Source organism: Cyberlindnera jadinii (assembly GCF_001661405.1).
Source record: "Cyberlindnera jadinii NRRL Y-1542 unplaced genomic scaffold CYBJAscaffold_1, whole genome shotgun sequence".
NCBI lineage: Eukaryota > Fungi > Ascomycota > Saccharomycetes > Phaffomycetales > Wickerhamomycetaceae > Williopsis > Williopsis jadinii.
The window spans coordinates 1,735,626-1,763,340 of NW_017963652.1; the positions used below are offsets into that span (position 1 = coordinate 1,735,626).

Sequence of the window (27,715 nt, forward strand, 5' to 3'; positions counted from 1 at the left end):
AGCTTCCCCAGATTTGCTGTTCCCCAAAAGTGCCGGGCTCAAAACGGCCGCCGTGTCAAGGAGGAAAACACCAAGAGAAACAAACGAAGGCGTTACGCGAAACACACAAAAACAAGAAAACAAGGGAATCCGAGCGTCCTGTTATCACAGGTGCAGTGCTTTTGTGGTTTTTTCTCTCTCTCTTGCCTTCTGCTAAATCTGTGCACTGGGACGGCGAGAGTTCTTTCTCTGCGTCGGGCCCGATACGCTTTTTCCCAGACTCTGCTAATATGCGCGACAGAGGTGGATGGCACCGAGTCCTGTAATGGCAGATATCAGCGGTGTGATTGGTTATTCCTTGAAGCGTTTAGAGGTGTCCTTTCCCGCTCGTTTTTGGCACCACCGTCGAGCTGTGGACAGTGCTGTAGCCTGGTGGGTGTAGAATATGGGCCTGTTGGCCCGGTGCTGGCCAAGGCACCTGGGCCACCACCTCTGGAAGAGTCCCCGTGATTTCTGCGCTTCCTCTAATGCGCTTATTGCTTCCACTTTGGGCGGCCTGAGCGTGGAGGGATCTTAGCTACGTTTCCGTGCGGAGTGGGAGCCTTAGAGAACTAGAGAGATCTGTCAAACAACGGTGCCATACAAGGAGGCAGAAACCGTGGGAGCAAAGGCCATGGATTTCATCCTGGTATTACAAGTGCCAGAAGGACGCTTGGGGGGAAAACAGGCACAACGAAACATGGGGTTCGAGATGGCGTTAACCAAACCATCATACTGGCGAAACTCTTCCTGTAGAAATAGACTAATAGAACTAGCCAAGGGTAGCGAACTCATATTCTCAATTGACGATACTCCGTTGGTCTCTCCAGCGTGGCCCTCTCAGTGGGTGTTTTCCCTCTCTTTTCGAAGGCTTCTCTTCGAACCAGCGCTACAGGGCCGTAGACCCGGAAGCATTTATCCACTCGCAGAGGTATCCCGATGTCGCAGGTGTCAAGGTCCCCCTGTTTGCCGCAATTTTATAAAACCAGCGAGTTGTCTTTGAAACAGAAAATCTTTGGAGAAAGCACCATCGTATTCATCATTGAAGGGAGAAACAAACACGTACACAACGAACACATCGTTTTGGATCGCCCATACACCCCTTCTTTCTCGAGAATCTAACTAGTTTTCACAATGCTTAGTGCCTTCCGTGGAAATCTAACACGTTCGAGAATCAACGCTTTGAAGGGCGCTGCCCTCAAGAGCTCAACCGCCATTGCCCGTTACTACTCCACCACCTATGATTCGTTTTTGAGCACGTCTAACGCCAACTACGTCGATGAGATGTACGATGCCTGGAAGAAGGACCCTTCCTCCGTCCACGCCTCTTGGAATGCCTACTTCAAGAACCTCGACGGTAACGTTCCGGCTTCCCAGGCTTTCATCCCACCACCAACCTTGGTTCCAAACCCTTCTGACGGTGTTGTCTCGGTTGTTCCAACAGGCTCTGTGGGGAACGACGACGTCTTGCTCCATTTGAAGGTTCAATTGCTCGTTAGAGCCTACCAAGTCAGAGGACACCAAAGAGCTCACATTGATCCACTTGAGATCTCCTTTGGTGACGACAAGAAGGTGCCGCCACCAAAGGAGTTGACTTTGGAACACTATGGATTCACAGAGGCTGACTTGTCGAAGAAGATCCACTTGGGTCCAGGTATCTTGCCTAGATTTGCCCAAGAGGGTAAAGATGAGATGACCTTGGGGGAGATTATTGACACATGTAAGAAACTCTACAGTTCAACAATCGGTTTCGAATACATCCACATCCCTTCAAGAGAGAAGTGTGATTGGCTCAGAGAGAGAATCGAGATCCCATCCCCTTACTCTTACACAGTTGATCAAAAGAGACAAATCTTGGATCGTCTTGTTTGGGCAACCTCCTTTGAGACGTTCTTGTCCACAAAGTTCCCTAACGATAAGAGATTTGGTTTGGAAGGTGCCGAGTCTGTCATTCCAGGTGTCAAGTCCCTCATTGACCGTGCTGTTGAGCTTGGTGTCGAGAACATTACCTTTGGTATGCCTCACAGAGGTAGATTGAACATGTTGTCCAACGTTGTCAGAAAGCCAAATGAGTCCATCTTTTCCGAATTCACCGGTTCTAAGGAGATCGATGAAGGTTCAGGTGATGTCAAATACCACTTGGGTATGAACTTCCAAAGACCAACCACCTCTGGTAAGCACGTGAACTTGTCTCTTGTTGCTAACCCATCCCATTTGGAGGCTGAAGATCCAGTTGTCTTGGGTAGAACAAGAGCAGTTCAACAATTCAACAACGATATTGGCACTTTCGACAAGGCCATTGGTGTCTTGTTCCACGGTGATGCTGCTTTCGCTGGTCAAGGTGTTGTGTACGAGACTATGGGTTTCGCTAACTTGCCAGCTTATTCAACTGGTGGTACCATTCATGTTATTGTCAACAACCAAATTGGTTTCACCACTGATCCAAGATTCTCAAGATCTACTTTGTACCCATCCGATATTGCAAAGGCTATCAACGCCCCAATCTTCCACGTGAATGCTGATGATGTTGAAGCTATTACCTTTATCTTCACTTTGGCTGCTGAATGGAGAGCTACTTTCCACTCCGATGTTATTATCGATGTTGTTGGTTACAGAAAGTATGGTCATAATGAAACTGATCAGCCAGCTTTCACCCAACCATTGATGTACCAAAGAATTGCACAAAAGAAATCCGTCATTGACCTCTACTCTGAACAATTGGTCAAGGAAGGCTCATTCACACAAGAAGATATCAACGAACACAAGGCTTGGGTTTGGGATATCTTGGAGCAATCCTTCCAAAAGTCAAAGGAATACGTTCCAACTACTAGAGAATGGTTGACCACCCCATGGGAAGGCTTCAAATCACCAAAGGAGTTGGCCACTGAGATCCTTCCACACTTGCCAACTGCTGTTGAACAGGACAAGCTTAAACACATTGGTGAGGTCATTTCAAGCTGGCCAGAAAACTTTGAGGTGCACAGAAACTTGAAGAGAATTTTGAACCAACGTAAGAAGTCTGTTGAGACTGGTGAAGGTATTGACTGGGCCACTGCTGAGGCTTTGGCTTACGGTTCTTTGGTTGAAGAAGGTTACCATGTCAGAGTTTCTGGTCAAGATGTTGAGAGAGGTACTTTCTCTCAACGTCACGCCGTCTTGCACGATCAAAAATCCGAGAACACATACATTCCATTGAAGCATGTCTCTGAGACACAAGCTGACTTTGTTATCTCTAACTCTTCTCTTTCTGAGTATGGTGTTATGGGTTTCGAGTACGGTTACTCCTTGACTTCTCCGGATGCATTTGTGCAATGGGAGGCCCAGTTCGGTGATTTTGCCAACACCGCTCAAGTCATTGTTGATCAATTCATTGCTGCTGCTGAATCCAAATGGAAACAGAGATCTGGTCTTGTTTTGACATTGCCTCACGGTTACGATGGACAAGGTCCAGAGCACTCTTCTGGTAGATTGGAACGTTATTTGCAATTGGCCAATGAGGATCCAAGACAGTTCCCATCTGAAGAGAAATTGAGCCGTCAACACCAAGACTGTAACTTCCAAATTGCATACGCAACAACCCCATCCAACTTATTCCACTTGTACAGAAGACAGATGCACCGTCAATTCAGAAAGCCACTTGCTTTGTTTGTGTCGAAGCAATTGTTGCGTCACCCATTGGCCAGATCAAACTTGTCTGAGTTCACCGATGACGCTCATTTCCAATGGATTATCGAGGATGTTGAACTTGGTAAGAGTATTGGTACAAAGGATGAGATCAAGCGTGTTGTCTTGCTCTCTGGTCAAGTTTACACTGCTTTGCACAAGAGACGTGCTGAAATTGAGGATAAGACCACTGCTTTCATCAAGGTTGAACAACTTCACCCATTCCCATGGGCTCAGTTGCGTGATTCTTTGAACTCATTCCCTAACGCCACCGATTTGGTTTGGTGTCAGGAGGAGCCATTGAACATGGGTGCTTGGTCCTTTGTGCAACCAAGACTCAGCACCGTGTTAAAGGAGACCATCCACAGTGATAAGGCATTCCGTTACGCTGGTAGAGACCCAAGTGCCTCTGTTGCTGCGGGTTCCAAGGGTATGCATCTTGCTGAGGAGAAGGCCTTCATCGATGAAGTGTTTGGTGCCTAAGTAATTTATCTGTTTATTAACTTGTTTATTATTTCGAATTCCGCATTTATTATTTGGAATAGATATGTCTATATATTCGTAACTGCTATGTCTCTTTGTAAGAAATCCTTGTATAGAGGTCCTTTGACCATTTATTCACTATTGAATATGTGAGATGAGATGAGATGAGATGAGGTTACCCTACGCGAACGCCTTACTAAGCACGCAATTTAGGTGTCACTTCAAGGTTACATAGGCACACCTCAAAATGGGACTTTACATAGCAGTGATGAACAGACTGGAAACAATAAGCACAATTCTAACATGGAATGTTGTAGAACAGTTTGAATCAGATACAAAAGATCGATAACATTCTATCAGTTGATTTTTTTCCCCTTCCAATTGGTTCGTTCTTGCTGTTATAAAAGCTTTGGGCTGGGGGAAAAAGCTCATGGAATTTTCTAGATAAAAATTAACGAAAAAAAAGTTCCAAAGACGTCCACCGTGGGCGCGGGTATAAAAGGCAAAGCTGTATCGCCCAATTTCTTTCTTCGTTGCCGCTGGGAGCTCTTCATCAGATTCATAGAATCGAGAACACATTCATAAACAAAGATGGCAACAGAATCATATGAATTTCAAGCTGAGATCACTCAGTTGATGAGTTTGATCATCAACACTGTCTACTCTAACAAGGAGATTTTCCTTAGAGAGTTGATCTCCAACGCGTCCGATGCGCTTGACAAGATCAGATACGAGTCCCTTAGCGACAAGTCCAAGTTGGACACCGAGCCAAACCTCTTCATCAGAATCACACCAAAGCCAGAGGAGAAGGTCCTTGAGATCAGAGATTCCGGTATTGGTATGACCAAGGCTGATTTGGTGAACAACTTGGGTACCATTGCCAAGTCTGGTACCAAATCCTTTATGGAGGCCCTTTCTGCTGGTGCCGATGTTTCCATGATTGGTCAATTCGGTGTTGGTTTCTACTCTCTTTTCTTGGTTGCCGACAAGGTGCAAGTTATCTCCAAGAACAACGACGATGAGCAATACATCTGGGAATCTAACGCTGGTGGTAAGTTCACCGTCACTTTGGATGAGACCAACGAGAGAATCTCCCGTGGTACTATCTTGAGATTGTTCTTGAAGGATGACCAATTGGAGTACTTGGATGAGAAGAGAATCAAGGAGGTTGTTAAGCGTCACTCTGAGTTCGTCTCTTACCCAATCGAGCTTCTTGTTACCAAGGAGGTTGAAAAGGAGGTTCCAGAAACCGAAGAGGAGGCCAAGGAGGAGGATGACAAGAAGCCAAAGCTCGAGGAAGTTGATGAGGACGAGGAGAAGAAGGATGAGAAGAAGACCAAGACTGTTAAGGAAACCGTTCAAGAACTTGAGGTTTTGAACAAGACCAAGCCATTGTGGACAAGAAACCCATCTGAAGTCACACAAGAGGAGTACAATGCCTTCTACAAGTCCATCTCTAACGACTGGGAAGATCCATTGGCTGTCAAGCACTTCTCTGTTGAAGGTCAATTGGAGTTCAAGGCTATCTTGTTCATTCCAAAGAGAGCTCCATTCGACTTGTTCGAATCCAAGAAGAAGAAGAACAACATCAAGTTGTACGTTCGTCGTGTCTTCATTACCGATGAGGCCGAAGAGTTGATTCCAGAATGGTTGTCCTTCGTTAAGGGTGTTGTTGACTCTGAGGACTTGCCATTGAACTTGTCCAGAGAAACCTTGCAACAAAACAAGATCTTGAAGGTTATCAGAAAGAACATCGTCAAGAAATTGATCGAGACTTTCAACGAGATTGCCGAGGATGCTGAACAATTCGAGAAGTTCTACTCCGCTTTCTCCAAGAACATCAAACTCGGTATTCACGAGGACACTCAAAACAGAAACGCCTTGGCCAAGTTGTTGAGATACAACTCTACAAAGTCTGGTGAAGATGTTACATCCTTGCAAGATTACGTCACAAGAATGAAGGAGGGTCAAAAGAACATCTACTTCATCACTGGTGAATCCTTGAAGGCTGTTGAGAAGTCTCCATTCTTGGATGCTTTGAAGGCTAAGGACTTTGAAGTTTTGTTCTTGGTTGATCCAATTGATGAGTACGCTTTCTCTCAATTGAAGGAGTTTGACGACAAGAAGTTGGTTGATATTACCAAGGACTTCGAGCTCGAAGAGACCGATGAAGAGAAGGCTGCTAGAGAAAAGGAAGAGGCTGAGTACGAGAACTTGGCCAAGGCCTTGAAGGAGATCTTGGGTGACAACGTTGAGAAGGTTGTTGTCTCTCACAAGTTGGGTGACGCTCCAGCTGCCATCAGAACTGCCCAGTTCGGTTGGTCCGCTAACATGGAGAGAATCATGAAGGCCCAAGCTTTACGTGACAGCTCCATGTCTTCTTACATGTCTTCCAAGAAGATCTTTGAAATCTCTCCAAAGTCCCCAATCATCAAGGAGTTGAAGCACAAGGTTGAGGCTGATGGTGCTCAAGACAGAACTGTCAAGGACTTGACCACTTTGTTGTACGAGACTGCCTTGTTGACCTCTGGTTTCACCTTGGATGAGCCAAGCAAGTTCGCCACCAGAATCAACAGATTGATCTCTCTTGGTTTGAACATCGACGAGGAGGAGGCTTCTGAGAAGCCAGAGGAAATTAAGGAAACTCCAACTGAGGAACAAGTTGCTGAGACCGAGATGGAAGAGGTTGATTAAACTGGGACGCGGGAGGTTCCTGGCTGTGTAAAAAACAATGGAGAGATTAGGTGCTTTTATTATAATTGCTGAGTGTGTATATGATGTTTACATGTAAAGAAATTTAATGATCTTATTGAAATAGAGCTTTTCACTTGTAGCGTATATTACATTGTGTCCTGTACCAGTTTCGGTGATGATTTTTTTTGTTCATTTTCGAATTCGAATTTGTAAACAAAAACATCAACAAGAGCACACAAACAAAGAAAAGAAAGGCCAAACAAGCGAATTTTTACTGAATATTGACGTTTTCATCTGGAGGAACATGAGCTTGCATTGGACAACTGAACCATTCAACAGGCTCTACGCTTCGATCCAAGGTGGACAAGTTGATTCGGCATTGCTTGAGACGTTGAAGCCAGATCTCATCAATTTGGCCAAAACGCCGCCAAAGTCTGCTCAGAGTCGCCAGGTTCTTGAGAAAGGCGTGGTTAAGTTTGGCGGTGTCGAGTATGAGATCAATGATGTGTTCAAGATCGACAGCGCCACTCTAAGTGACGATTTGGGTATTGATGAGCTCATCGCTGCGGAGTTGATACATAACTCACACGGTACGGGCAAAGGTTTGCTCGACAGCGCTAAGGCGTTGTATTATTTGAGAAAGCAGTCAATTTTGAACATTGTGAGTTATGCCTTCAACACTGACGATAGGGTGATCAGTGATACGATTTGGTCTCCAGGATTTGTCGATGCTATTCTTGAAAGTTTCAAGTTTGTTCATAAGGAGCTCGAGGCTTTACATCAACTCGTCAATAGAGAAAAGTTGATAGGGTCGATCCAAGGAACTGCATTCCAACTCAAGTTGACATTCAGAAGAGACTTCCTGAATAAGGAGCATGAGCTTCTTGGTGAAATCGTCCATGGAATCTTTTCTCAAAATAGAGCATCCAGAAGTGATTTCACAAAGTTGTTTGAATTTGTGGGCACTTTTGATGTTGATGATTTCTACATCACACATTTATTACCCGGACTATTAATCTACTGCACAAATCTTGATGATATACCGGATAATGATGTTATCCAAATCCACAGCACCTTGTTGAAAGGCTTGAAAGATCCAGAGGTTTACAAAATACCAGAAAAGCTACTTATTACGTTAGTATTCTTGACACACTTCATCAGCTGGTGTAAAAAGTCACCACAGCGTATTAGCAAGTTCGATTTTGAAATTGCGCTTGAAACACCAATGTCAACTGCCGTGCAATTGGGCGCAGTAGAACAACTGTTGATCATATGTGCTGATACGTCGACCAACACGTTTGATCTTTTTTATGACATGCGTGCTTTGCTTGAGCAACATCTCCCTAGACTGGTTCCTAAACTGATTTTGGATGTTAACGAAGAAGAGACCAAAAAGGTGAGGGCACAAGATCCGCAAGCTGCACCTGTCTATTTTGCTACCAAAGACCATAAACTTTCTGAAAATCTATCGATTATGTTGAGAGGTGTTCTCCATGAGTTTGTTCAGGCGTTTATTTCTGATGCGGCGTTCTTGTTAGTGAAAATGAAAGATTCAGAGGAGGATTCGTTGTTGTCCGGAGAGGACTTCTTTCTTGATGATGTTTCAAAAAGAGCTGATCTCGAGAGATTTTATCTTGCCGTGTTCTATCTATACTCTGAGCAGCCATCTCTCATATCGAATTTCTGGGATGATAGAGAATCAAATGCATATGGGTTCATTGAGTGGGCTTCAAAGGGCGAAGACTTACTCATGAGGTCTACGTTCTTGGTTATGTTGAGTGGATTGACAACAGGCGTTGATAATGCTAGTCATGTTTATCATTTCATGGCCAATTCAGACAAAATATCATGGTCCTCTATACTCATTGCTTTGAGCGCTCACATGGATGCCATTAAGAAGTTTGAGAAAAATGGTGATGACCAGAACTTGAACGAGGAGACAATTCTTTCGATTGCGTCATACTTTGGATTGATTTACAACGTTGCCATCCATAATGAAGATATCAAAGACCTGTTTGATTCATCAATTATCGAAATCTTGTTTGAGTTTGTAAAGTTAGATACGCCGTTGGTCGGTGCAGCTTTACATGTGATCCGTTCTCTAGTATCTAATTCGTCCGAGAGAAGAGAGGAAATTTGGAGAAGTTTAGACAGCTGGTTATTCCAACAAGATGCTTCAATAGAGGACTGTTTTCAAACAAGACTTCTTTCTTTTGCAGATATTGTTGGATATCTTGACCTTTTTGAAGCTTTAATTAAACCTAGAAGCTCCCATGGAAAGCTCACACTGGCGTACCCACACAACCTTGGTCTTCCATACAGAAAAGCGGGTGTGACACCATATTTGGAATTTATTCTGTCTAATGTCTTCTTCCATTCACAGTCGTTATACTTCTCGGAGAAAATTGCGTTGCAAGAACCTATTTTGAGAATTGTCGATCATTGCTTATCTTCATTTGATCCAAAGTTGATATTGAACTCATTCCCAGCAAACGTTGACCTGAATACAATAGTTTCTACAAATGAGTTCACAACATATGTTCAAGCCAACCCAACGCCAATTGTGTTGAACTTCCTTTTCCAAGAGAAGATTTACAAGACGTTGATTGATGTTGCTTCTACGGGTTTTGATAATATCAGTGATAAGTCTTTCAACTCAAGCCAGGTACAGGTTGTGTATTTATCACTAGGGATCATTGATAAAATTTTGGAACTTGAGTTTGCCTATATTGATGAGCTTCTACCGATTTTGAAGAAAAACAACAACTTCTACATGCCTTCAAGAATTGGAACACATGGGTTGAGCTCTTTTTATGACGCTATTATGTTCAATTTACCAGTTGTGGCTCACATAGCCCTTTACGTTGGATCTCCAGACATTCCAATAGCATATAGATCCATCAAGCTTTTGTCAAAGTTCTCAAACTCGTTACAGTTCGGTAGCAATGGAAAGGCTGGAGCGTCCAAGACTAAATTGTTGACCATCTTTGACAGCATCAACGAGTCCCTGAGAATAAAGTATCATTTCATCAATCAGTTAGAATCAGAGATAACGTCACCAGAGGGTCTCGAAGTTAAGATTTTGATTCTGAATTTTTTGAATGACAACCTATCGGTTTCATCTAAAACAATTACCGTGTCACATTTCCTTCTAGGATTTGAATGGAAGAATGAGCTTTCCTTGGGTTCAGAGGATATTCCAACAAGTGTCGCTTCTGGAAAGTCTTTGTTCAAATCATTAATCTACATTTTAGAGTCTGCCTTGCTTTCAATAAGCTCCGTTGAGATTGATTATCCATTAATTCGATTGGCTTCCTTGTCCCTTGAAATTATTCTGAAGTTGTCCAAGAACCCTAGAAGCTCTTTGATTGTTTTAGAACACTTGTGTGGGTATGACCTGCTGCACAAACTCTTGAATACCCCTAGGGTTGATGTCATGACCCACTGGTCTGGTGAAAACTTTTCTCCAAGAGTCGACACTATAACAGCATTCAATTCAGGTCCTGGAATCGGCGCCTTTTTGGAGCTTTTGAGTTTCAGAAGCTCTGTACTCCAGTATTTGAGTTTGGAGCTTCATAGAACTTCATCCAACGGCTCAATATCCAAAACGAACACTTATATTGATGCACTTATTAATGGATACGGTGCCTTTACAGGACCGCCAAAGGTATTGTCATTTTTAGATGATTTGGAGTTTTCTTTAGCTGACGAAACCACAATCCCGGAGGTAGACTTGGTGATTTTCCAAAATGTTGATATGAAACTTGATTTGACCAAGATTCCTCTCAATATTGATTCCAATGGACCAGTATTCAACTTGGAAGATGTGGACGCTGTGCTGGATTTACATCTTAGAGCTCTAGCTGTACAAGGTCGTTATCATACTGATGATGAGGAGAAGGAGAAAGATAAGCAGGTCGAAACTCTAAGAGACCAACTCAAAAGAGCAGATTCCAGAACCTCAACAAGTTTGATTCTGCTACCAAATACGATCAAAAGCAACGAGCAAGATGCATTAATTGAAAGAGCCCTTCTCAAAGCAAAGTTCAACAACCTGTTGTGCTTCCGTAAGTTTAAGAGCTCTCAGTTGGCCTCCCTTCATGCTTGGGTTCAGCTTATTCAAGTGATCGTAACAGATGGTCAAATGGATCCTAGTTGCAGATCCAACTTTGTGCTGGAAGTATTCCAAAGCATCATTCCTCGCATCAATGATTATGTCGAGCACGATATTTTGTACGCAGAGGAGTTGGTGTCTCTTTGTGTTTTCCTATACGACATTTATCACCAGGATAGAAAATCCGCCGATGATACACTCACCAGCACAGTTGATGGCTATGAAAGACTGTATCCTCTATTCAAATCAACAATTCACGGAATTCTCAGTCCAGCATCATCCCTGGCTTTGCGTTCAGATCTCTATGTGCTTAGTTACAAATTCTTATTCTGGGTCTTGAAGCACAGAGATATATCGAGAGAAGTTCTTCAGACGATCAAACTGTCGAATGAAAGATTGATCACTGTCATTTGTAACGATGCAATCAGTGGTGAAGGACCAACAAGAATCACGAGCTTACTACTTTTGGAATCTTTGTTCCGATTGTCAAGCATCAATGATCTCAATTTCGTTTTGAATACCCTGGTGAAAAACAATTTGCTCTTGCTTCTTGTGAAGTCAATCAAGAGAACTGATGAGACTTTGTCGTTATCGCACAACTTTAAAATCACATTGGACTCTCTCTTGTATGAGCTTACAGCTTTCAAAGCCATAATGTGCTTCCTTCTAAGAGTTGCACAGACTAGACATGGGGCTCAACAATTGCTGCAGAGTGAGATCTTCCAAACCATCAAGTCTTGTCGGTTCTTGTTAATTGACCCAGATCTTGGAATTGAGTTGGTCTATGATGAGTCTACGCTTCAATCATCTTCATTTGTGCGTGTAAATTTGAATCTTGACGCGCCTTTGTCACTTGACAGTTCATCAAGGGCAGTATCATTATTTGAGCTACTTGTGCCAACCTTCCAACTTGTTGCTGCTATATTGTTGAGTACAAGCTCGGAAAACAAGACTTCTATCTTGCAAGTAAGAGACCTCTTGATTCATTTCAAAGGACTTATTGTTTGTGTACTGAAGAAGTCCCTTTTAGATGAGTCCAAGAACGATGTTGTGCTACAAAAGCAAGATAGTGATTCAGGCAGCGTCAACGAGCTAGCCAACTTGTTTGTGTTGTTGAGCACATTGACAGACTTCGACCCTGGAAATTAGTATACAATACAACTTCATAAGGATGTTCCATTAATAACCATGTTATTTGATCTTACAAATCTAAACCTTTGAACCGATCAAGTTCACTTTTCAAATCATCAGAGTTTTTCTCAATCCATTTGAGAGAGTCCAAATGGGTATTTAAGAGTTTCACGATTTGATTCAGAGAGTTCTCATTCTCTTCTGTAGTATCATCTTTACCCAAACCATTAGCCTTGTTAAAAGAATCGCTGACTTCGTTAATCTCTGTTATCAAAGAGGATAGGTTCAATCCCAAAGAATTCAAGTTCTCATCCAATAATTCTGCAGTACGATATGCTTGAGCTCTCTTTTGATCGTTTGTGATGACGGATGAATCTCTTTGCTGGTTAGTTGAAGACAACACTTCAGAGAGGAGGTTTTCAGCTTTGACTTCGTAGTTATCCAAAAATGTTTCCAATTCTGTTTGCTGTCTTTCAATGTATAACAGTTGTTGCTCAACTTTAGCCTGTGCTTGTTCCGCAGTGACAACATCTGTGTACAATTGATTAATTTTTTCACCACCTTGGACCAAGACGGAGTCCCATTCTTTTGTCTTTTCAGCGTACGATTGGAAGGAACTTGATGCCTTTGTAAGTTGGTTTGTCCATTTGGTTATGAGATCCTCTAAAGTTTTATTATTAAGAGTAATTGGTTGCGGTTCCAATGTTTTAGAGAGCTCTTTCTTAGTATCTGTTGCAGCAGTGGATGCAGTGAATGAAACTGTTTTCTTTTCCTTATCAGTCTCTGCTGGTTTAGAGCCAAGTGAGAAACCAGATGTAGCAGGGGCAGTCTCTGAAGCAGTAGCAGTTGCAGGTTTAGCACCAAGTGAGAAGCCAGATGTAGTTGCCGATGCCTTTGCAGCATCATCTTTCTTTTCTTCAGGTTTTGCTAAAGCAAACATTGGTGCAGCAGGTTTTTCGTCAGTCTTCTTACCAAGACTGAATGCTGGAGCAGCATTAGCGGTTGGTTTGTCATCAGTCTTTTGACCAAAACTTAGTGATGGAGCAGCAGCTGGTTTAGTGTCAGTCTTTTGGCCAAGGCTGAAAGCTGGAGCAGCAGCAGGCTTATCATCAGTCTTTTGACCAAGGCTGAAAGCTGGAGCAGCAGTTGTAGCGGCCTTATCACCAGTCTTTTGACCAAAGCTGAAGGCAGGGGTAGCGGCCGGTTTGGCATCAGTGTTTTGACCAAAACTCAAGGATGGAGCAGCAGCTGGTTTTTCATCAGTCTTATTACCAAAGCTGAATGCTGGTACAGCACTAGTGGCAGGTTTGTCATCAGTCTTTTGGCCAAAACTGAAAGATGGAGCAGCAGTTGTAGCGGTCTGATCATCAGTCTTTTGGCCAAAGCTGAAGGCAGGGGTAGCCGCAGGTTTGGCATCAGTGTTTTGACCAAAACTCAAGGATGGAGCAGCAGCTGGCTTGTCATCAGTCTTTTGGCCAAAGCCGAAAGCAGGGGTAGCGGCTGGTTTGGCATCAGTCTTTTGACCAAAACTTAGTGATGGAGCAGCAGCTGGTTTATCGTCAGTCTTGTTACCAAAGCTGAATGCTGGAGCAGCAGCAGGCTTATCATCAGTCTTTTGGCCAAAACTGAAAGATGGCGCAGCAGTAGCAGCAGGCTTATCATCGGTCTTTTGACCGAAACTGAACGCTGGCGTAGCGGCTGGTTTGGCATCAGTCTTGTTCATAGAGAAGTTAAAAGCTGGAGCAGCAGTACCAGTACTTGTGGAAGTATTAGAAGAAGCACCAAATGCAGAACCAGAGGAGGCACCAAAAGCAGAGCCAGAGGAGGCACCAAAAGCAGAGCCAGAGGAAGCGCCAAACACGGATCCAGAGGAAGCACCAAGCTTGAATCCACCAGTATTACTTCCTTCTTTACTTGGAGTAGAACCAAACGGTTGAGATCCAATGTTACCAAACAAACCTATAACTTGTGTTAGTTAACCACGCGATATGATCCATTTTTAAGAAGCAATGAACTTACTCTGCGTAGGAGCACTCATTATCAATGTCAACTTATGAACAAGAGATGCAGAATTCTCTTCGATCTAAGTATACAAGATGTTCTTGATCCTTGTTTACTTTGCTGTTGTGTGTTTTGTGTTTATGTTTTTTTTTACCTTCTCCGTTTCAACGGCTAGGAAATATTTGGTGTCCGGATGTGATATCCGATTACGTAAACAGACATGCCTGTTACCCGACCTTGATAGTGGTGTCCAGGTGTTAACCATTGCTGCGCATACCATTACGCTGTTCATAGCACTTTTTTTTTCCGCATTCGCAGCCAGAGGTGACGGCGCTTTTCAAGTGGAACATCGTTCAAACTTTTGAACAGCTCATTTACTATAGGCTTTTTTTTTCACTCATTCATAATACAGAGTTCAGCTATTAGAACTAGTCAAAGTGTCTAATCTAGTGTTAAAACAGTTCCGATTGACCACACCAAAGCTCAATACTTCAACTAGGAGCTATACACAAAGGCGTTGGATCAATACACAGAACAAGAGACTTATTACCAAACCAACTAAGATGTCCGGTCAAGCTGCTGAGTTCTCTAGAGAGAACCTTGAGAATGTTTTGAAGCGTCGTTTCTTCTTTGCACCATCCTTTGAAATCTATGGTGGTGTCTCTGGTCTGTACGACTACGGTCCACCAGGTTGTGCCTTCCAGGCCAACATTGTGGACACCTGGAGAAAGCATTTCATCTTGGAAGAAGACATGCTAGAAGTTGACACCACCATGTTGACGCCATACGAGGTGTTGAAGACATCTGGTCACGTTGACAAGTTCTCCGACTGGATGTGTAGAGACTTGAAAACCGGTGAGATCTTTAGAGCTGATCATTTGGTTGAAGAGGTTTTGGAATCGAGATTGAAAGGTGACAAAGAGGCCAGAGGATTGGTCAAGGATGCCAATGCCGATGCTGCTGATGACGCAGAGAAGAAGAAGCGTAAGAAGAAAGTTAAGGAGATTAAGGCTATCAAGTTGGACGATGAGGTTGTCACTGAATACGAAACAGTCTTGGCCAAGATTGATGGTTATTCCGGTGAAGAGTTGGGCGAATTGATGAAGAAGTACAACATCAACAACCCATCCACTGATGGTCCATTGGAACCACCAATTGCCTTCAATTTGATGTTTGAAACTGCTATTGGTCCTTCTGGCCAGTTGAGAGGTTTCCTCAGACCAGAGACTGCTCAAGGTCAATTCTTGAACTTCAGCAAGTTGCTCGATTTTAACAACTTGAAGATGCCATTCGCTTCTGCTGCAATTGGTAAGTCTTTCAGAAACGAAATTTCCCCAAGATCTGGTCTCTTAAGAGTCCGTGAGTTCTTGATGGCTGAGATCGAACACTACGTTGATCCAGAGAACAAGTCTCACGAGAGATTCCACGAAGTTAAGGATGTTGTCCTCAAGTTCCTTCCAAAGGACGTCCAACAGGCTGGTTCAACTGAACCAATTCAGAAGACTATCGGCGAGGCCGTTGCATCTGGTATGGTTGATAACGAAACCTTGGGTTACTTCATTGCTAGAATTTACCAATTCTTGATCAAGATTGGTGTTGATGAGAACCGTTTGAGATTCCGTCAACACATGGCTAACGAAATGGCCCACTACGCTGCTGACTGTTGGGATGCTGAGTTGCACACATCCTATGGTTGGATTGAGTGTGTTGGTTGTGCTGACAGATCTGCTTATGATTTGACTGTGCACTCCAACAGAACGAAGGAAAAACTTGTTGTCAGACAAAAACTTGATGAACCAATCACTGTTACTCAATACGAGATTGACTTGGAAAAGAAGAAGTTTGGTCCAAAGTTCAGAAAGGATGCACCACTCGTTGAGAAGTTCTTGACTAGCCAATCCCAAGAAGATCTTATCAAGATGAAGGATGAGTTGAAGAACAACGGTAAGGTTGTCTTCAAGGTTTCTGGTATCGCCGGTGAGATTGAATTGGATAACACCTTTATCAACATTGAACAAAGAACTCACACCGAACACATTCGTGAATTCACTCCAAACGTCATTGAACCATCTTTCGGTATTGGTCGTATCATTTACTCCATCTTTGAGCACAGATTCTGGAGTAGAGCCGAGGCTACTGAGAGATGTGTCTTGTCATTCCCACCAGCCGTTGCCCCAACAAAGGTTCTGCTCGTTCCATTGTCCAACCACGAAGATTTGACTCCAATTGTCAAGAACATCTCCAAGGTTTTGAGAAAGCAACAAATTCCATTCAAGGTTGACGACTCTGGTGCTTCAATCGGAAAGAGATATGCCCGCAATGATGAGTTGGGTACTCCGTTCGGTATCACCATCGACTTTGACTCTGTTAAGGACCACTCCATCACCTTGAGAGAGAGAGACTCCACAAAGCAAGTCAGAGGTTCCATCGAGGATATCATCAAGGCCATTAAGGAGATCACCTACGAAGGCTCAACGTGGGAAGAGAGCACAAAGGCCTTGACCCCATTCGAGACCCAGGCTGCTGATGACGAGTAAAGAAAGAGAAACTACTCAACATTGGCAATGTACATGTATCGATAGACTTCATGAAAGAAGCATATCTACACTATGTTAAGCATATTGATCTGTTAATGATATGATCCAAACACGTGTAGCACGTTATCATAGTAGACAGTGTGGGGAAACATGTAGTTGACCACGAAGATCAAAGAGTCAAGACATACCAAGTGTACAGTGAGGCCATATGGCCCAACACTTGGTACGCCATAGAAGCGAGGGGAGGGAAGCATAAACCCAAAGGATTCACCAATCTTTAACCCCTCAATATGAAAGTATTGCACATGTCGATTTGCTACCATTACTGATCTATCGTTAGTATGTGATCACCAACTACATCTGTTCATGCTTCACAGTTGTTTAAAGACAGGTTTGAATGGAGTATCAAGGAGAGAAGGGGAAGATCAACTGTCCAATCGTTCGTTAATGTTTTTGACACCATTATGCACTTGCAGCGTGGATCCTGCGCAGACCTCCCTGATATACAGAATTGCCATACAAATTTGTCCAACAAAGGAGCCAATCACAATGGTGACATAGTTTCTGGAATGGAATACTCCAAAACAGTTGTGTAAGCCCCACTTTTGAGCTATTTTGGACTGCATCATTCTACTCTATTGTTAATTGATATTTGAGCTAGATGCCTCCACGAATGTCAATAACCAGTCCATCTACATCATATAACGGTTAAACGCATAATAATTTATAGAGATAAGCACTTCTCTTATGTATATTCCATAAACTCCGGATGGAGAGGCTAGTAAGCTCCTTCATAGTTTCTGAGTAGATTGATCCTTTGAACGTGGAGAGAGTTGCAATACCTCAGCCTTGATATCGTCACTCAGCTGCTGATCAACTTTAGCAAAGGCCTCGAAAACACGGTCTTGAATCACTGGCAACGCATTGGCAACATGGACAGAAATGTTGTGTGCCAGATGCTTTTGCTGGTCTGGTTGTTTAGACAAGACATCACGGTATAGAGCTCTAGCCTGAACGTAATCGATATCACCTTCAACTTTCCAATGGAAAGGCAACGCTGGACCTTGCCATTTCTCCTGATTGGATTGGTAGTTGAAATTGGACTGGGTCTTGTACTCCACCGGATTCTCAATGGTAGAGATGTAGTTTGGAGCAGCACCGTAGTTGCCGTTAACAGTCATGGCACCATCACGAAGAATCGGGTTGAAAGTCTTTGCGTATGGACAGTTAACAGGGATTTGAGCATAGTTTGTACCTAGTCTGTATCTTTGAGTATCTGGGTACGAGAATAGACGAGATTGCAACACTGGATCAGCAGATGGCTCTTGGTATGGAACTGTGTGCGATGGAGAGAATGCAACTTGCTCAATCTCTGCAAAGTAGTTCTGTGGGTTCTCGTTCAAAGTCAGTTTACCAAAGCGACGCAATGGGAAGTCCTTATGGGACCACACTTTAGTCAAGTCAAAAACAGAGAATGGCAATTCCTTAGCTTGAGCTTCGGTCATGACTTGAAAATACACTGTCCAAGATGGGTATTCCTTGTTAGCAATGGCGTTGAACAGGTCCTCAGTGGCATGGTCAGGGTTCTCACCAGCAATTTTACCAGCTTCTTCGTTGGTGAAGTTTTTGATGCCCTGATCAGTGAGCAGGTGGACTTGAACGTAGAACCACTCACCCTGCTTGTTAGACCATTTGTAAGTGTGGCCAGAGAAACCGTGCATGTGTCTGAAAGTTGCTGGCGTACCACGGTCAGAGAACAAAATCATGAATTGATGGATGGCCTCCTGGTTTTGGGTCATATAATCCCAAAACATGTTCGGGTCCTTCAAGTGTGTTTGAGGGTTTCTCTTCTGGGTATGGATAAAGTGAGGGAACTTGATTGGGTCTCTCAAGAAGAAGATCGGCGTGTTGTTGTAGACCCAGTCCAGGTTACCTTCTTCTGTGTAGAACTTGATAGCAAACCCTCTTGGATCTCTTGCCGCATCTGGAGAACCAGATTCACCACCAACAGTGGAGAACCTCACCAGTGCTCTGGTCTTCTTACCAATAGTGTCAAAGATTGCAGAGCCACAGATATCTGTAATATCATCTGTAACCTCGAATTCACCAAATGCACCGGCACCTTTAGCATGGACAACTCTCTCTGGGATTCTCTCTCTGTCGAAATGGGCCAAAGAGTCAATCAAATTGAAATCCTGTAGCAGCAATGGCCCATGCTCACCAACCCTTTGTGTCTCAAAAGGTGAAGGAATCGGATACCCTTGAGAGGTTGTCACTGTTGGGTTCTCGTTATCGTTATTGGAGGACATTGTGTCTTGCAAGTTGTACTGCTTAGCGATATTCTCTACAATTATAACGGGAAAATAGGAGGGAACTAAACGTACTTATATACTTGTTATAATTTATTCATAATCGTCTATCTGGCTTACAAGTATTGCTCCATAGCAACCCAAATATTCACGTCATCCCGCTGTAGACGCCAATCACATCGTACAAATTTGTCATCCACATGTGGCAGGCCAAGGTGTATTTTAACCCTCCTTATCCACAACCATGGAGGGGAGTCAGACGAGGTCACAAAGGGCCATCATAACTAATCACAAGGCACTCTGGACCGTCTGAAAGCAGTACCAGCGTGGTGGATACTGTAGAGACAGCAAGAGCGACTCAAGTAGAAGCTTCGGGCAGGTTGGTAGCAACTATACATAGTCGTTTTGGCAAGGGCCACGCATATATCACGTAAGCCAACCTAAATTGGAATACTATGGCAACGTGAGGCTTGAGCGATGGCGAGGCAAGAATCATCACCGTGGCCACACTCCACCCACACAACAGAATCCAGAACCAGGTGACCTGACTAAACAAGGGAGAACCAGGCACGAAGAAAGGGGTAAAAGAGGGCCACTTGGTAAAAGCGGAGTAGATCGAAAGGAGACGTTTAAACAGTGGGACTAGAACGTTTTTCAATTGGTGAAACCTTGTCTGTTTACCGTTAACTACCACAGCTACCACTGTTCAAGACTTGATCAGGGAACTGTTATTAGAAGATACTACAGAAACAAGCTCCATAACCACTAACGGGAGAAAAGAGAGTGTAATGCCAGATCTCAGTACTCGTCAAAAGGTTGCTGTTGTCACGGGTGCATCCTCTGGTATTGGGTTCCAAGTCTCCAAACAGTTGGCGCAGTTAGGTTGGAAAGTGTACGGATGTGCTCGTCGTGTTGAGCTGATCAAGCCTCTGGAGCAGTTGGGAGTTGTGCCTATCCAACTCGACATTACGTCAACTGAGGAGGTTAAAAAGTTCAAGGAGTTGTTACAGTCACAACTTCCAGATGGTAAATTGGATGTGTTGTATAATAACGCTGGTCAGAGTTGTACACTTCCAGCCTTTGACGTTACGGACGCACAAGTGGAGCAGTGCTTTGCAGTTAACGTGTTTGCACCGATCAGACTAACACGTGAGTTGCAAGAGTTTTTGATCAATGCAAAGGGTACAATCTTATTCACGGGTTCTCTTGCTGGGTTAGCACCGTTCCCATTCTCATCGGTCTACTGTTCTACTAAAGCTGCTATTCACCAGTTTGCCCGTGCGTTACACCTTGAATTAAAAGGATTCGGTATCCGTGTGATCAACGTCATTACTGGTGGTGTTGCTACGGACATTGCCGACAAGAGACCCGTACCAAGTGGATCGAAGTTCGATTTCCCTGTGGCATTGCAGTCATTTGAAAACCGTAAGAAGATGGCGGAAAAGAACAAACCACTGAGCGCCGAAAGATATGCGAAGAAAGTAATTGGTGATATTCTAAGTTCGAGAGATCCAATCGATGTCTACAGGGGTACGTACTCGACGATTCTGAGCACTGTGGTCCAGTACTTCCCAGGCTGGTTTGTGGAATTTGTCTTAACTGTGAAGTTCAAACTTGGGCCAATCTTTAACTATCAGAGAAAGAAATACGGCGACGATGTTGACTTGCACCTCGAATGAAGCATTATATGGACCGCACGATCCATAATGCGTAAATGATGTATGCTATACTAATGATCCATGTGCTATGCAGGTGATTTAGAATTGAATAGTTGATAATATATAAGTAAGTGGTGTGCGGCTCGAGCCTATCCAACATAAGGTTTGTAGTATGTACGTAATTAAACATCCGCTGTGTCAAATATTTAATCCATTAATGTTCTCGGCTGTGGAGTATCCATGTGATGAATTAATATATCGCACCAGATTTAAATGCCGTGGTAGAATAACCAATCTTTAGAACTGTACCTAGCCATGTGGTACCTTGATCCACGACAGTACTGCGCTGAACACCGATGAGACACTGTTGCAGCTCCAAAGCCAAGTTTACTGTCTCAAGCTTGCAATCATGATGTAACAAACTTGAGAGACCAGTTCCCGGTTCTGTAAACTCTGAAGGATCCTGACTCTAGATTTGTGTGTCATACATGACTGTGATCTAGCCAAAACTGTAAACGCTGTACATTAACTGTACAAGTTTCTCAACTTAAGAAAATGTATCAACATGGACATACCGCCATGCCACTTCTAGACCATTAAAAGTGTAAATATCCATGCCGGTCGAAGCTCTCAAGTGGTTAAGCGAACTGCACTAACTCATGCTCAAGTGGATCATAACCATGTTAATAAAAAGAAGGTTTCGACTTTCAACCGTTTTCGATCTACTGATCATTTTAGGGTTTACCATACTGATAATTCTGATCCAACCTTATTATCGGCAAGCCGGCGATTCACCAACAGAGAACGCTGTTTTGACTCCCTATCAGGGAGATTTACCGTATTGGGACGTTTTGTCATTAACAGCGATGCGTCCGTAGGACCAGGCGAATACAGCCACAGCAGCCAGTTCGTAGGGAAACCGTGGGCTCCAAAATCCAAAACAGGTAATTCGACTGCCGTTTTTTGCATTTCAAATGCATGTACCGCAATGCAAAGAGGCGTATTACATGGGCCACATGAGCTTTCTTGCCCAATTTTTTAAATGAGTTAATGTTCTTCAAGAGTTGTAGAATGGAATCTAAACCAGAAAAAATTCCTTCCTTTTAGCAAACCACTTTTCCAATTATATAAACACAAGATTGAACCCCATAAAAGGTTAACTTGACCTTTCAAAGTTTCCGTACTTGTGATTTTACGCTTCTCAGAGATTTCCAACTGTTTACATTCCTTTGACTTTTCTATCTTTTTCTGTGGGGAGTTTACGAGATCACGTTCAATAAAATCCATTAAAGGACACACAGATATACTAGACTCTGAAACCAGTACACTATCTATCCAATTCGATTACAATACTAAGTGAGTATATTTTCTGTTCATTATTTTAACATGAGTGTTGAGGGAGGGCCGTCGTGAGGTTGGTGAGTTCGTCTTTTTTGTTGTTGCTTGACGGAAATTCGAGGGCGCGAGGGCTGGCTCAAACGAGGATCTAAACAAGGCTTTGATTTTTTAGTGCCAGCATTGGATCACGGTGGGATCAACGCCTTGATACTATCGATGTGGGCACCGGGTTCTGAGTGGCTACTGATAATATAGAGGATATTCAACAACAGCACCGATGGGTCTTAAGGGGGGCCTCTGAGTGATGATACAACAGACAAACAAAACAAGATGAAACAACAACTTACGACACCAAAATACCAAGACCAAGTCAGGAAAGGTTAACAAAAAAAAAACAAAACACAACATACCGGTCGATTTTGAAATTAGGGGGGAGGGTTGGCGTGGTACACATTCGGGAAGGAGCTGTAAAAGGGAATGTCGCTCCATCTTTGACAAAGAAAAATTCGTGGATTGCGCGAATTTGCCGTAACATTTCACTCTTTTTTTCCAATGTTACGCTGGCCAATTTCCGTAAAGAGGAAGCAATTTGCGGAAAAAAATACCAAAGGATATTTTTTCGCAAGACGCGCAATAGGGTGCGTGAATCCTGTGGTATGCAGTATGAGTTTTTGCGGCGCCTACCGCGTCTTGTGATCCTTTGGGCGTTTCATTTTCTTCGCAAATTGGCGCCCGATGAAAAAGACAGGTACATTGTGTACATTAGGACCAGGACCTATCTACAATCACCGCCTCATTGCAATGGACTATGGGTATTAATATATGCCTTTGTCTTGATTGTTCACCACCCCCCTTATTTTGGAGTCTTTCATGGTGTACAATTATTGTTCCTTCCTCTGTCCTCCACGACGGTTGTTGTTCTCGTCACATCCATTCCTTTGATTTGCGATCGGAGCTGTATGTTGTCGTCTAAGCCATGCATGAGTGTTTCCAAGCCTTTAGAAAGGCCCCAATACTTCAAGCCCTTTGGGATTTGTATTGATTCAAGACAAACCAAAGATTCGTTGATTTTCTCTTTCTCCTCCAACACTCACAGACTTACCTTCTGTTCTGAATGGATTTACTAACCAGATCATAATAGATTATGAAGTTCTCTCCAGTTGCAATTGCAGCAATTACTGCAATGTTGACCAATGCAGTATTTGCAGATGAAGATTGTTCTACTACTCGAGTCCACGCCCACCATCAACACAAGCGTGCCGTTGCCGTTGAGTATGTGTACTCTACTATTATCGTTGATGCCCAAGGTAACACCATTCAGCCACAGTCATCCTCAACGTTGGCTACACAACTTGTTTCGACAAGCGCCCAGCAGAAACAACAACAAACTGGTGCTACAACCGTTTTAGTCGGTACTACCAGCTCATCAGCCGTCGGTACTACCAGCTCACCAGTCGCCGGTACCACTAGTTCATCAACTGTCGGAACAACAAGTACAAGTACCAAAGCCACTGCAACTGCTACTTCAACTGCAAGTGGTTCCATCTATGGTGATTTGCAAGATTTCCAAGGTCCATATGAGACCTTCACCGATGGTGTCATTGATTGTGATGACTTTGCCAGTATCATTGGCCAAGGTGTCATCCCATTGTGGCACTTAGGATTTGGTGGTTACTCTGGGTTGTACCATCCTTCCGACACTTCTACTGGTGGTTCATGTGTCGATGGTACTTACTGTTCTTATGCCTGTCAACCAGGTATGTCTAAGACACAGTGGCCATCAGACCAACCTTCAAATGGTGTCTCTGTTGGTGGATTGTACTGCAGCAGTGGTAAGCTCTACAGATCGAACACAGATACCAACTATCTTTGTGAATGGGGTGTTGATATGGCTGACGTTGTATCTGAGATTGACCAAGCCGTTGCCATTTGTCGTACCGATTATCCAGGTACTGAAAACATGGTTATTCCAACATACTTGCAACCTTCTGGTACTTTACCTTTGACTGTTGTTGACCAGGATACCTACTACACATGGAACGGTAAGGCAACCTCAGCTCAGTACTACGTCAACAACGCTGGTTTGACTTGGGAAGAAGGCTGTGTTTGGGGTACCTCTGGTACAACATATGGTAACTGGGCTCCATTAAACTTCGGTGCTGGCTACACCAACGGTATTGCCTACCTATCCTTGATTCCAAATCCAAACAACTTGGAATCAGCCAATTATAAGGTGAAGATTGTTGCATCGGATAGTAGTTCCGTTGTGAATGGTGACTGTTACTACGCAGACGGAACTTATAACGGTGATGGTACCGACGGTTGTACTGTTGCAGTGACATCTGGAAAGGCAAACTTTGTGTTTTACAGCTAAAAGTGCCTTCTAGCACTGACAGAAATTTCCCTTATCCCAACCTTTTCACTATGAACTCTTTCTATGTCCTTTTGATCTGTCTTTTCTCTTTTTATTTATGTGTATTTGATGTTTACTCGTTGCCTGAAGACCGCAATTTACAACTCATGGTGTCCTATGAGGAAGTGTTCGATGTTCGTGTACAAATGTGCTTTAGATTATTTGTCTTGTCTCTCTTTTTAACGTGATTTGATCTTATATTGAGGTGTACTAGCTAATTCATAACCCATAAATAGGTTGCCACAACTCTGTCACGAATATAACGTTTACTTTGTGATATAAGAATGCTCCTGTATATATAATATCGACGTTAATACACCTGATAATTAACGTATTTCCCAAACCATGTCTAAAACCCTTTATAGTACAACAGTAATATAACCATATTCCCAGAACAAAACCAATGATGAGCCATAAACCTTCAGACGAACCGACAAGTGTACTGCAAATAGCATACCTCCATAGATGTGAATGATTCAGAAAGTAATGAACGCCTGAATAATCCTGTATGTTACTTTGGCGGATCTTTTGGTGTACTAATTAAGAAGTTCACGTCATTTCTATGTCCTGCAGATTTATCCTGTTTCCATTGTTGCTGTGGTTGTTGCTGTGGTTGTTGCTGTTGTCGATGTTGTATATGTTTTACACCAGGAAGCCTTTCACCCTGATGTAAAGGAGATTGTTGCTGATGAGGAGGTGGAAATTGATATCCCATCGTAGCAACATCTGGGCCTCTATGAATACGCGGCGTTATGGGACTCGCCGTGCTCATGAACTGTTGTTGTTGTTGTCGTTGCTGCTGTAATTGCCCTTGGTAAGGTGAGGTTAGCTGAGGTTGCGGTTGACGACTCCAGGTTCTCTGAGTCTGTATCTCAGGTATCTGTTGAGGTACTGTTTCATATGCACCCCGAAATTGACCCAAAGATGCTTCAGATTGGTTTCTTCTATGTGGTGGGCTCATCTGTCCAACTGACCTCTTTGGTGTTTGCGGCTTAGACACAGACTCCGCATTGCGGATACTGGATGATGATTGCATCTTACTCTTCTCATCTGGATGGTGCCAATGGTGGAACTGAAATTCTGTATGTTGAGGTAGGTTCACCTTAAACACAGACGTTGAGCCCTTATGACTTTGTTTCATCTTCTCAACATCCTTGGAGCCCTCATTTGTAAATAGATTTGGAATCAGATGAGGAGGTATGTTGGATTCTGCTGCAGTCTTCACCAGATTTATGCATTCTTGTATATAAGTTAACTTCAATTCTTGCCTCTTTGTCCTCTCACGTTCCGTTTCCAGTTGTAAAGTCCAGCATTTGATGGTTTCTTTCATATCAGATTCCTCCGGTATAGTACTCCTGTTATGCTTACTCTGCTTGCTTTTGTCATTCTTGGTGGATTTTGCACTGGTATAAGATGATTCCTCCACGGCGATCGGCCCAGAAGGAGACGATGATTCTTCAGTATCAGAATCGTTGCCAGTGCTTCCACCAGCACCACTGCCTTTTGGAGTCTTCAGGGCACCAATTTTCCTCTTCATATCTGTGTAGGACCCTTTATTGTTTACAAGATTAGGATCGTATACATAAACTACGCACGGTACCTGGTTATAACTGATTCACGAGGCCCAGTAGAGAGCGAAAAGCAGCAAAGGAGGGAATTTGCGTCCGCGCACTGGGAAAAAGCTCTGTTCGTACGCGCAGCTTATTAGCTCATCTTTATCTTTACGCGTCAGTTTACTGTAATACACCTTTAATTAATCAAACATGTACGTGGCTCAAGCATATAACGATTTGAGCACTTACATTATTCACTACTAATATACATACACAGAAAGGAGGATAAAACACCAACAAAAAGCATGTTAAATACAAAACGCTCATATCTGTCTCTCTCTTCAGTTGGCATTGAATCCGATAATTGATAAGCAAGTTAATGGGAAGCCGTAGAAGAAAAGGCAGTATCATGAATGCATCGCCTTGAATAGAGTGAATGCTGTTGTATCTCCTGTGTGCATTATTTTGTATTTCAAGCGGATTCTTCTTCTTCTTCTCTCTCTATACATATATCCCAGAAGAATCATTGAGATGCACATTGAACACCTGGTTGACCATCATCCTCATCATCGTAATCGTCGTGATGAGCACGACGTGATCTCTGTGACTTGGAGTGCTTGGCATCGCTATAATCCGTCAAGACAACGTCATCAATCTCTGCATCCTTTGGAACGTCCTCTTCTCTCTTTTGTGGTAGGATCTCTTGCAACTTCTTCAAGTTCTCCTCAGTGGTGAAGTTATTCTCAGGGAATTTAACAGAAAACTTGACAAACAAGTTACCAAATCCTCCAACCTTTGGAATTGGCATACCTTTACCTTCGATAACCTTCAACTCACCTGGACTGATGATCTCACCTGGAATAATCGAAACCTTGAGGTATTCACCTGACAAGTGCTTGATGTGGAAATCGCCACCGGTAAGTGCAGTGACAAGGTCAATCTCAGCTTCGTAGACCAAATCATCTCCAGATCTCTTAAAGTGTTCATGTGGCTTCTCATCAACGATAAAGATGATATCGCCTGGTTGAATACCTGGAGCCTGATCACCTTCACCTCTAAAGACAATTCTCTGACCATCTTTCATACCAGGGTCGATGTGAACCTCCAAGATCTTACGCTCAGATGTAGTCTTGTTACCGTTACAAGCGGTACAACGATCCTTTGGATCGATGATATCACCAGAACCGTGACATTGATCACACTCAGCCTGGAATCTTTGAATCATTGGACCCATTTGTCTTGTGATGAATTTGAAACCACGACCACTACATCCGGTACACTTCTTAACAGCTCCTTCCTTACCACCACGTCCTTCACAGGCCTTACACAACACTGTCTTGTTCAAAGCCAACTTAGCAGTACGTCCCTTGTACAACTGTTCCAAAGTAGCACTGATTGGATGCTTCATATCGGCACCTTTCTGTGGACCCCTTGGAGCGCCACCGGCACCGCCAAACATACCACCACCACCAAAGAACTGTGAGAACAAATCATCAGCGTTCATACCACCTGGACCTCCAGCTCCACCTTGTAATCCCTCCAAACCGTATTGGTCATAGATTTCACGCTTCTGAGAATCACTCAACACTTCATAAGCACCACTGATCTCTTTGAATTTCTCATGTGCCTCCTCACTTGGGTTCTTATCTGGATGGTACTTAAGAGCAGCCTTTCTGTAACCTTTCTTAATCTCTGATTCAGAAGCAGTTGGTTGAACACCCAACAAGTCGTACAACTTAGTATCCTTCACCATTTTATTATTGTATTACTCTTCCAATATAGATAAAACCTCAGTCGTTGAAT

General features: G+C 43.3%; 9 protein-coding genes across 9 annotated transcripts; 6 read left to right on the plus strand and 3 right to left on the minus strand.

The window, feature by feature from the left end:
• Positions 1-1,037: 1,037 nt before the first annotated feature.
• Positions 1,038-4,253, plus strand: KGD1 (alpha-ketoglutarate dehydrogenase KGD1). Its single transcript, XM_020214211.1, has one exon. The coding sequence runs from the start codon at positions 1,153-1,155 to the stop codon at positions 4,162-4,164; it is 3,012 nt and encodes a 1,003-aa protein (XP_020073555.1). The 5' UTR covers positions 1,038-1,152; the 3' UTR covers positions 4,165-4,253.
• Positions 4,254-4,573: 320 nt separating this feature from the next.
• Positions 4,574-6,963, plus strand: CYBJADRAFT_165789 (Hsp90-Sba1 closed chaperone complex). Its single transcript, XM_020214212.1, has one exon. The coding sequence runs from the start codon at positions 4,756-4,758 to the stop codon at positions 6,856-6,858; it is 2,103 nt and encodes a 700-aa protein (XP_020073556.1). The 5' UTR covers positions 4,574-4,755; the 3' UTR covers positions 6,859-6,963.
• Positions 6,964-7,098: 135 nt separating this feature from the next.
• Positions 7,099-12,202, plus strand: NUP192 (Nup192p). The gene has a single exon (XM_020214213.1). It carries the CDS (start codon positions 7,163-7,165, stop codon positions 12,119-12,121), a length of 4,959 nt encoding a protein of 1,652 aa, XP_020073557.1. The 5' UTR covers positions 7,099-7,162; the 3' UTR covers positions 12,122-12,202.
• A 2,271-nt stretch (positions 12,203-14,473) lies between these two features.
• GRS1 (glycine--tRNA ligase) lies at positions 14,474-16,760 on the plus strand. The gene has a single exon (XM_020214214.1). It carries the CDS (start codon positions 14,668-14,670, stop codon positions 16,639-16,641), a length of 1,974 nt encoding a protein of 657 aa, XP_020073558.1. The 5' UTR covers positions 14,474-14,667; the 3' UTR covers positions 16,642-16,760.
• Positions 16,761-17,432: 672 nt separating this feature from the next.
• Positions 17,433-18,950, minus strand: CYBJADRAFT_176400 (peroxisomal catalase; the record flags this gene model as incomplete). The annotated part of the gene is made up of 1 exon (XM_020216783.1): positions 17,433-18,950. The coding sequence occupies one exon, from the start codon at positions 18,948-18,950 to the stop codon at positions 17,433-17,435; it is 1,518 nt and encodes a 505-aa protein (XP_020073559.1).
• A 788-nt stretch (positions 18,951-19,738) lies between these two features.
• AYR1 (acylglycerone-phosphate reductase) lies at positions 19,739-20,629 on the plus strand (the record flags this gene model as incomplete). The annotated part of the gene is made up of 1 exon (XM_020216784.1): positions 19,739-20,629. The coding sequence occupies one exon, from the start codon at positions 19,739-19,741 to the stop codon at positions 20,627-20,629; it is 891 nt and encodes a 296-aa protein (XP_020073560.1).
• Positions 20,630-22,671: 2,042 nt separating this feature from the next.
• On the plus strand, positions 22,672-24,595 carry CYBJADRAFT_13824 (SUN domain-containing protein). Its single transcript, XM_020213159.1, has 2 exons — positions 22,672-22,903; positions 23,088-24,595. The coding sequence occupies exon 2, from the start codon at positions 23,091-23,093 to the stop codon at positions 24,318-24,320; it is 1,230 nt and encodes a 409-aa protein (XP_020073561.1). The 5' UTR covers positions 22,672-22,903; positions 23,088-23,090; the 3' UTR covers positions 24,321-24,595.
• A 275-nt stretch (positions 24,596-24,870) lies between these two features.
• On the minus strand, positions 24,871-25,896 carry POG1 (Pog1p; the record flags this gene model as incomplete). The annotated part of the gene is made up of 1 exon (XM_020217295.1): positions 24,871-25,896. The coding sequence occupies one exon, from the start codon at positions 25,894-25,896 to the stop codon at positions 24,871-24,873; it is 1,026 nt and encodes a 341-aa protein (XP_020073562.1).
• Positions 25,897-26,435: 539 nt separating this feature from the next.
• YDJ1 (type I HSP40 co-chaperone YDJ1) lies at positions 26,436-27,665 on the minus strand (the record flags this gene model as incomplete). The annotated part of the gene is made up of 1 exon (XM_020212404.1): positions 26,436-27,665. One exon carries the CDS (start codon positions 27,663-27,665, stop codon positions 26,436-26,438), a length of 1,230 nt encoding a protein of 409 aa, XP_020073563.1.
• Between the last annotated feature and the right edge of the window lie 50 nt (positions 27,666-27,715).

Coding starts and splice junctions, on each gene's coding strand:
- NUP192 (XM_020214213.1), top strand. CDS start 7,163: ATGAGCTTGCATTGGACAACTGAACCATTCAACAGGCTCTACGCTTCG.
- KGD1 (XM_020214211.1), top strand. CDS start 1,153: ATGCTTAGTGCCTTCCGTGGAAATCTAACACGTTCGAGAATCAACGCT.
- CYBJADRAFT_165789 (XM_020214212.1), top strand. CDS start 4,756: ATGGCAACAGAATCATATGAATTTCAAGCTGAGATCACTCAGTTGATG.
- GRS1 (XM_020214214.1), top strand. CDS start 14,668: ATGTCCGGTCAAGCTGCTGAGTTCTCTAGAGAGAACCTTGAGAATGTT.
- CYBJADRAFT_13824 (XM_020213159.1), top strand. CDS start 23,091: ATGAAGTTCTCTCCAGTTGCAATTGCAGCAATTACTGCAATGTTGACC.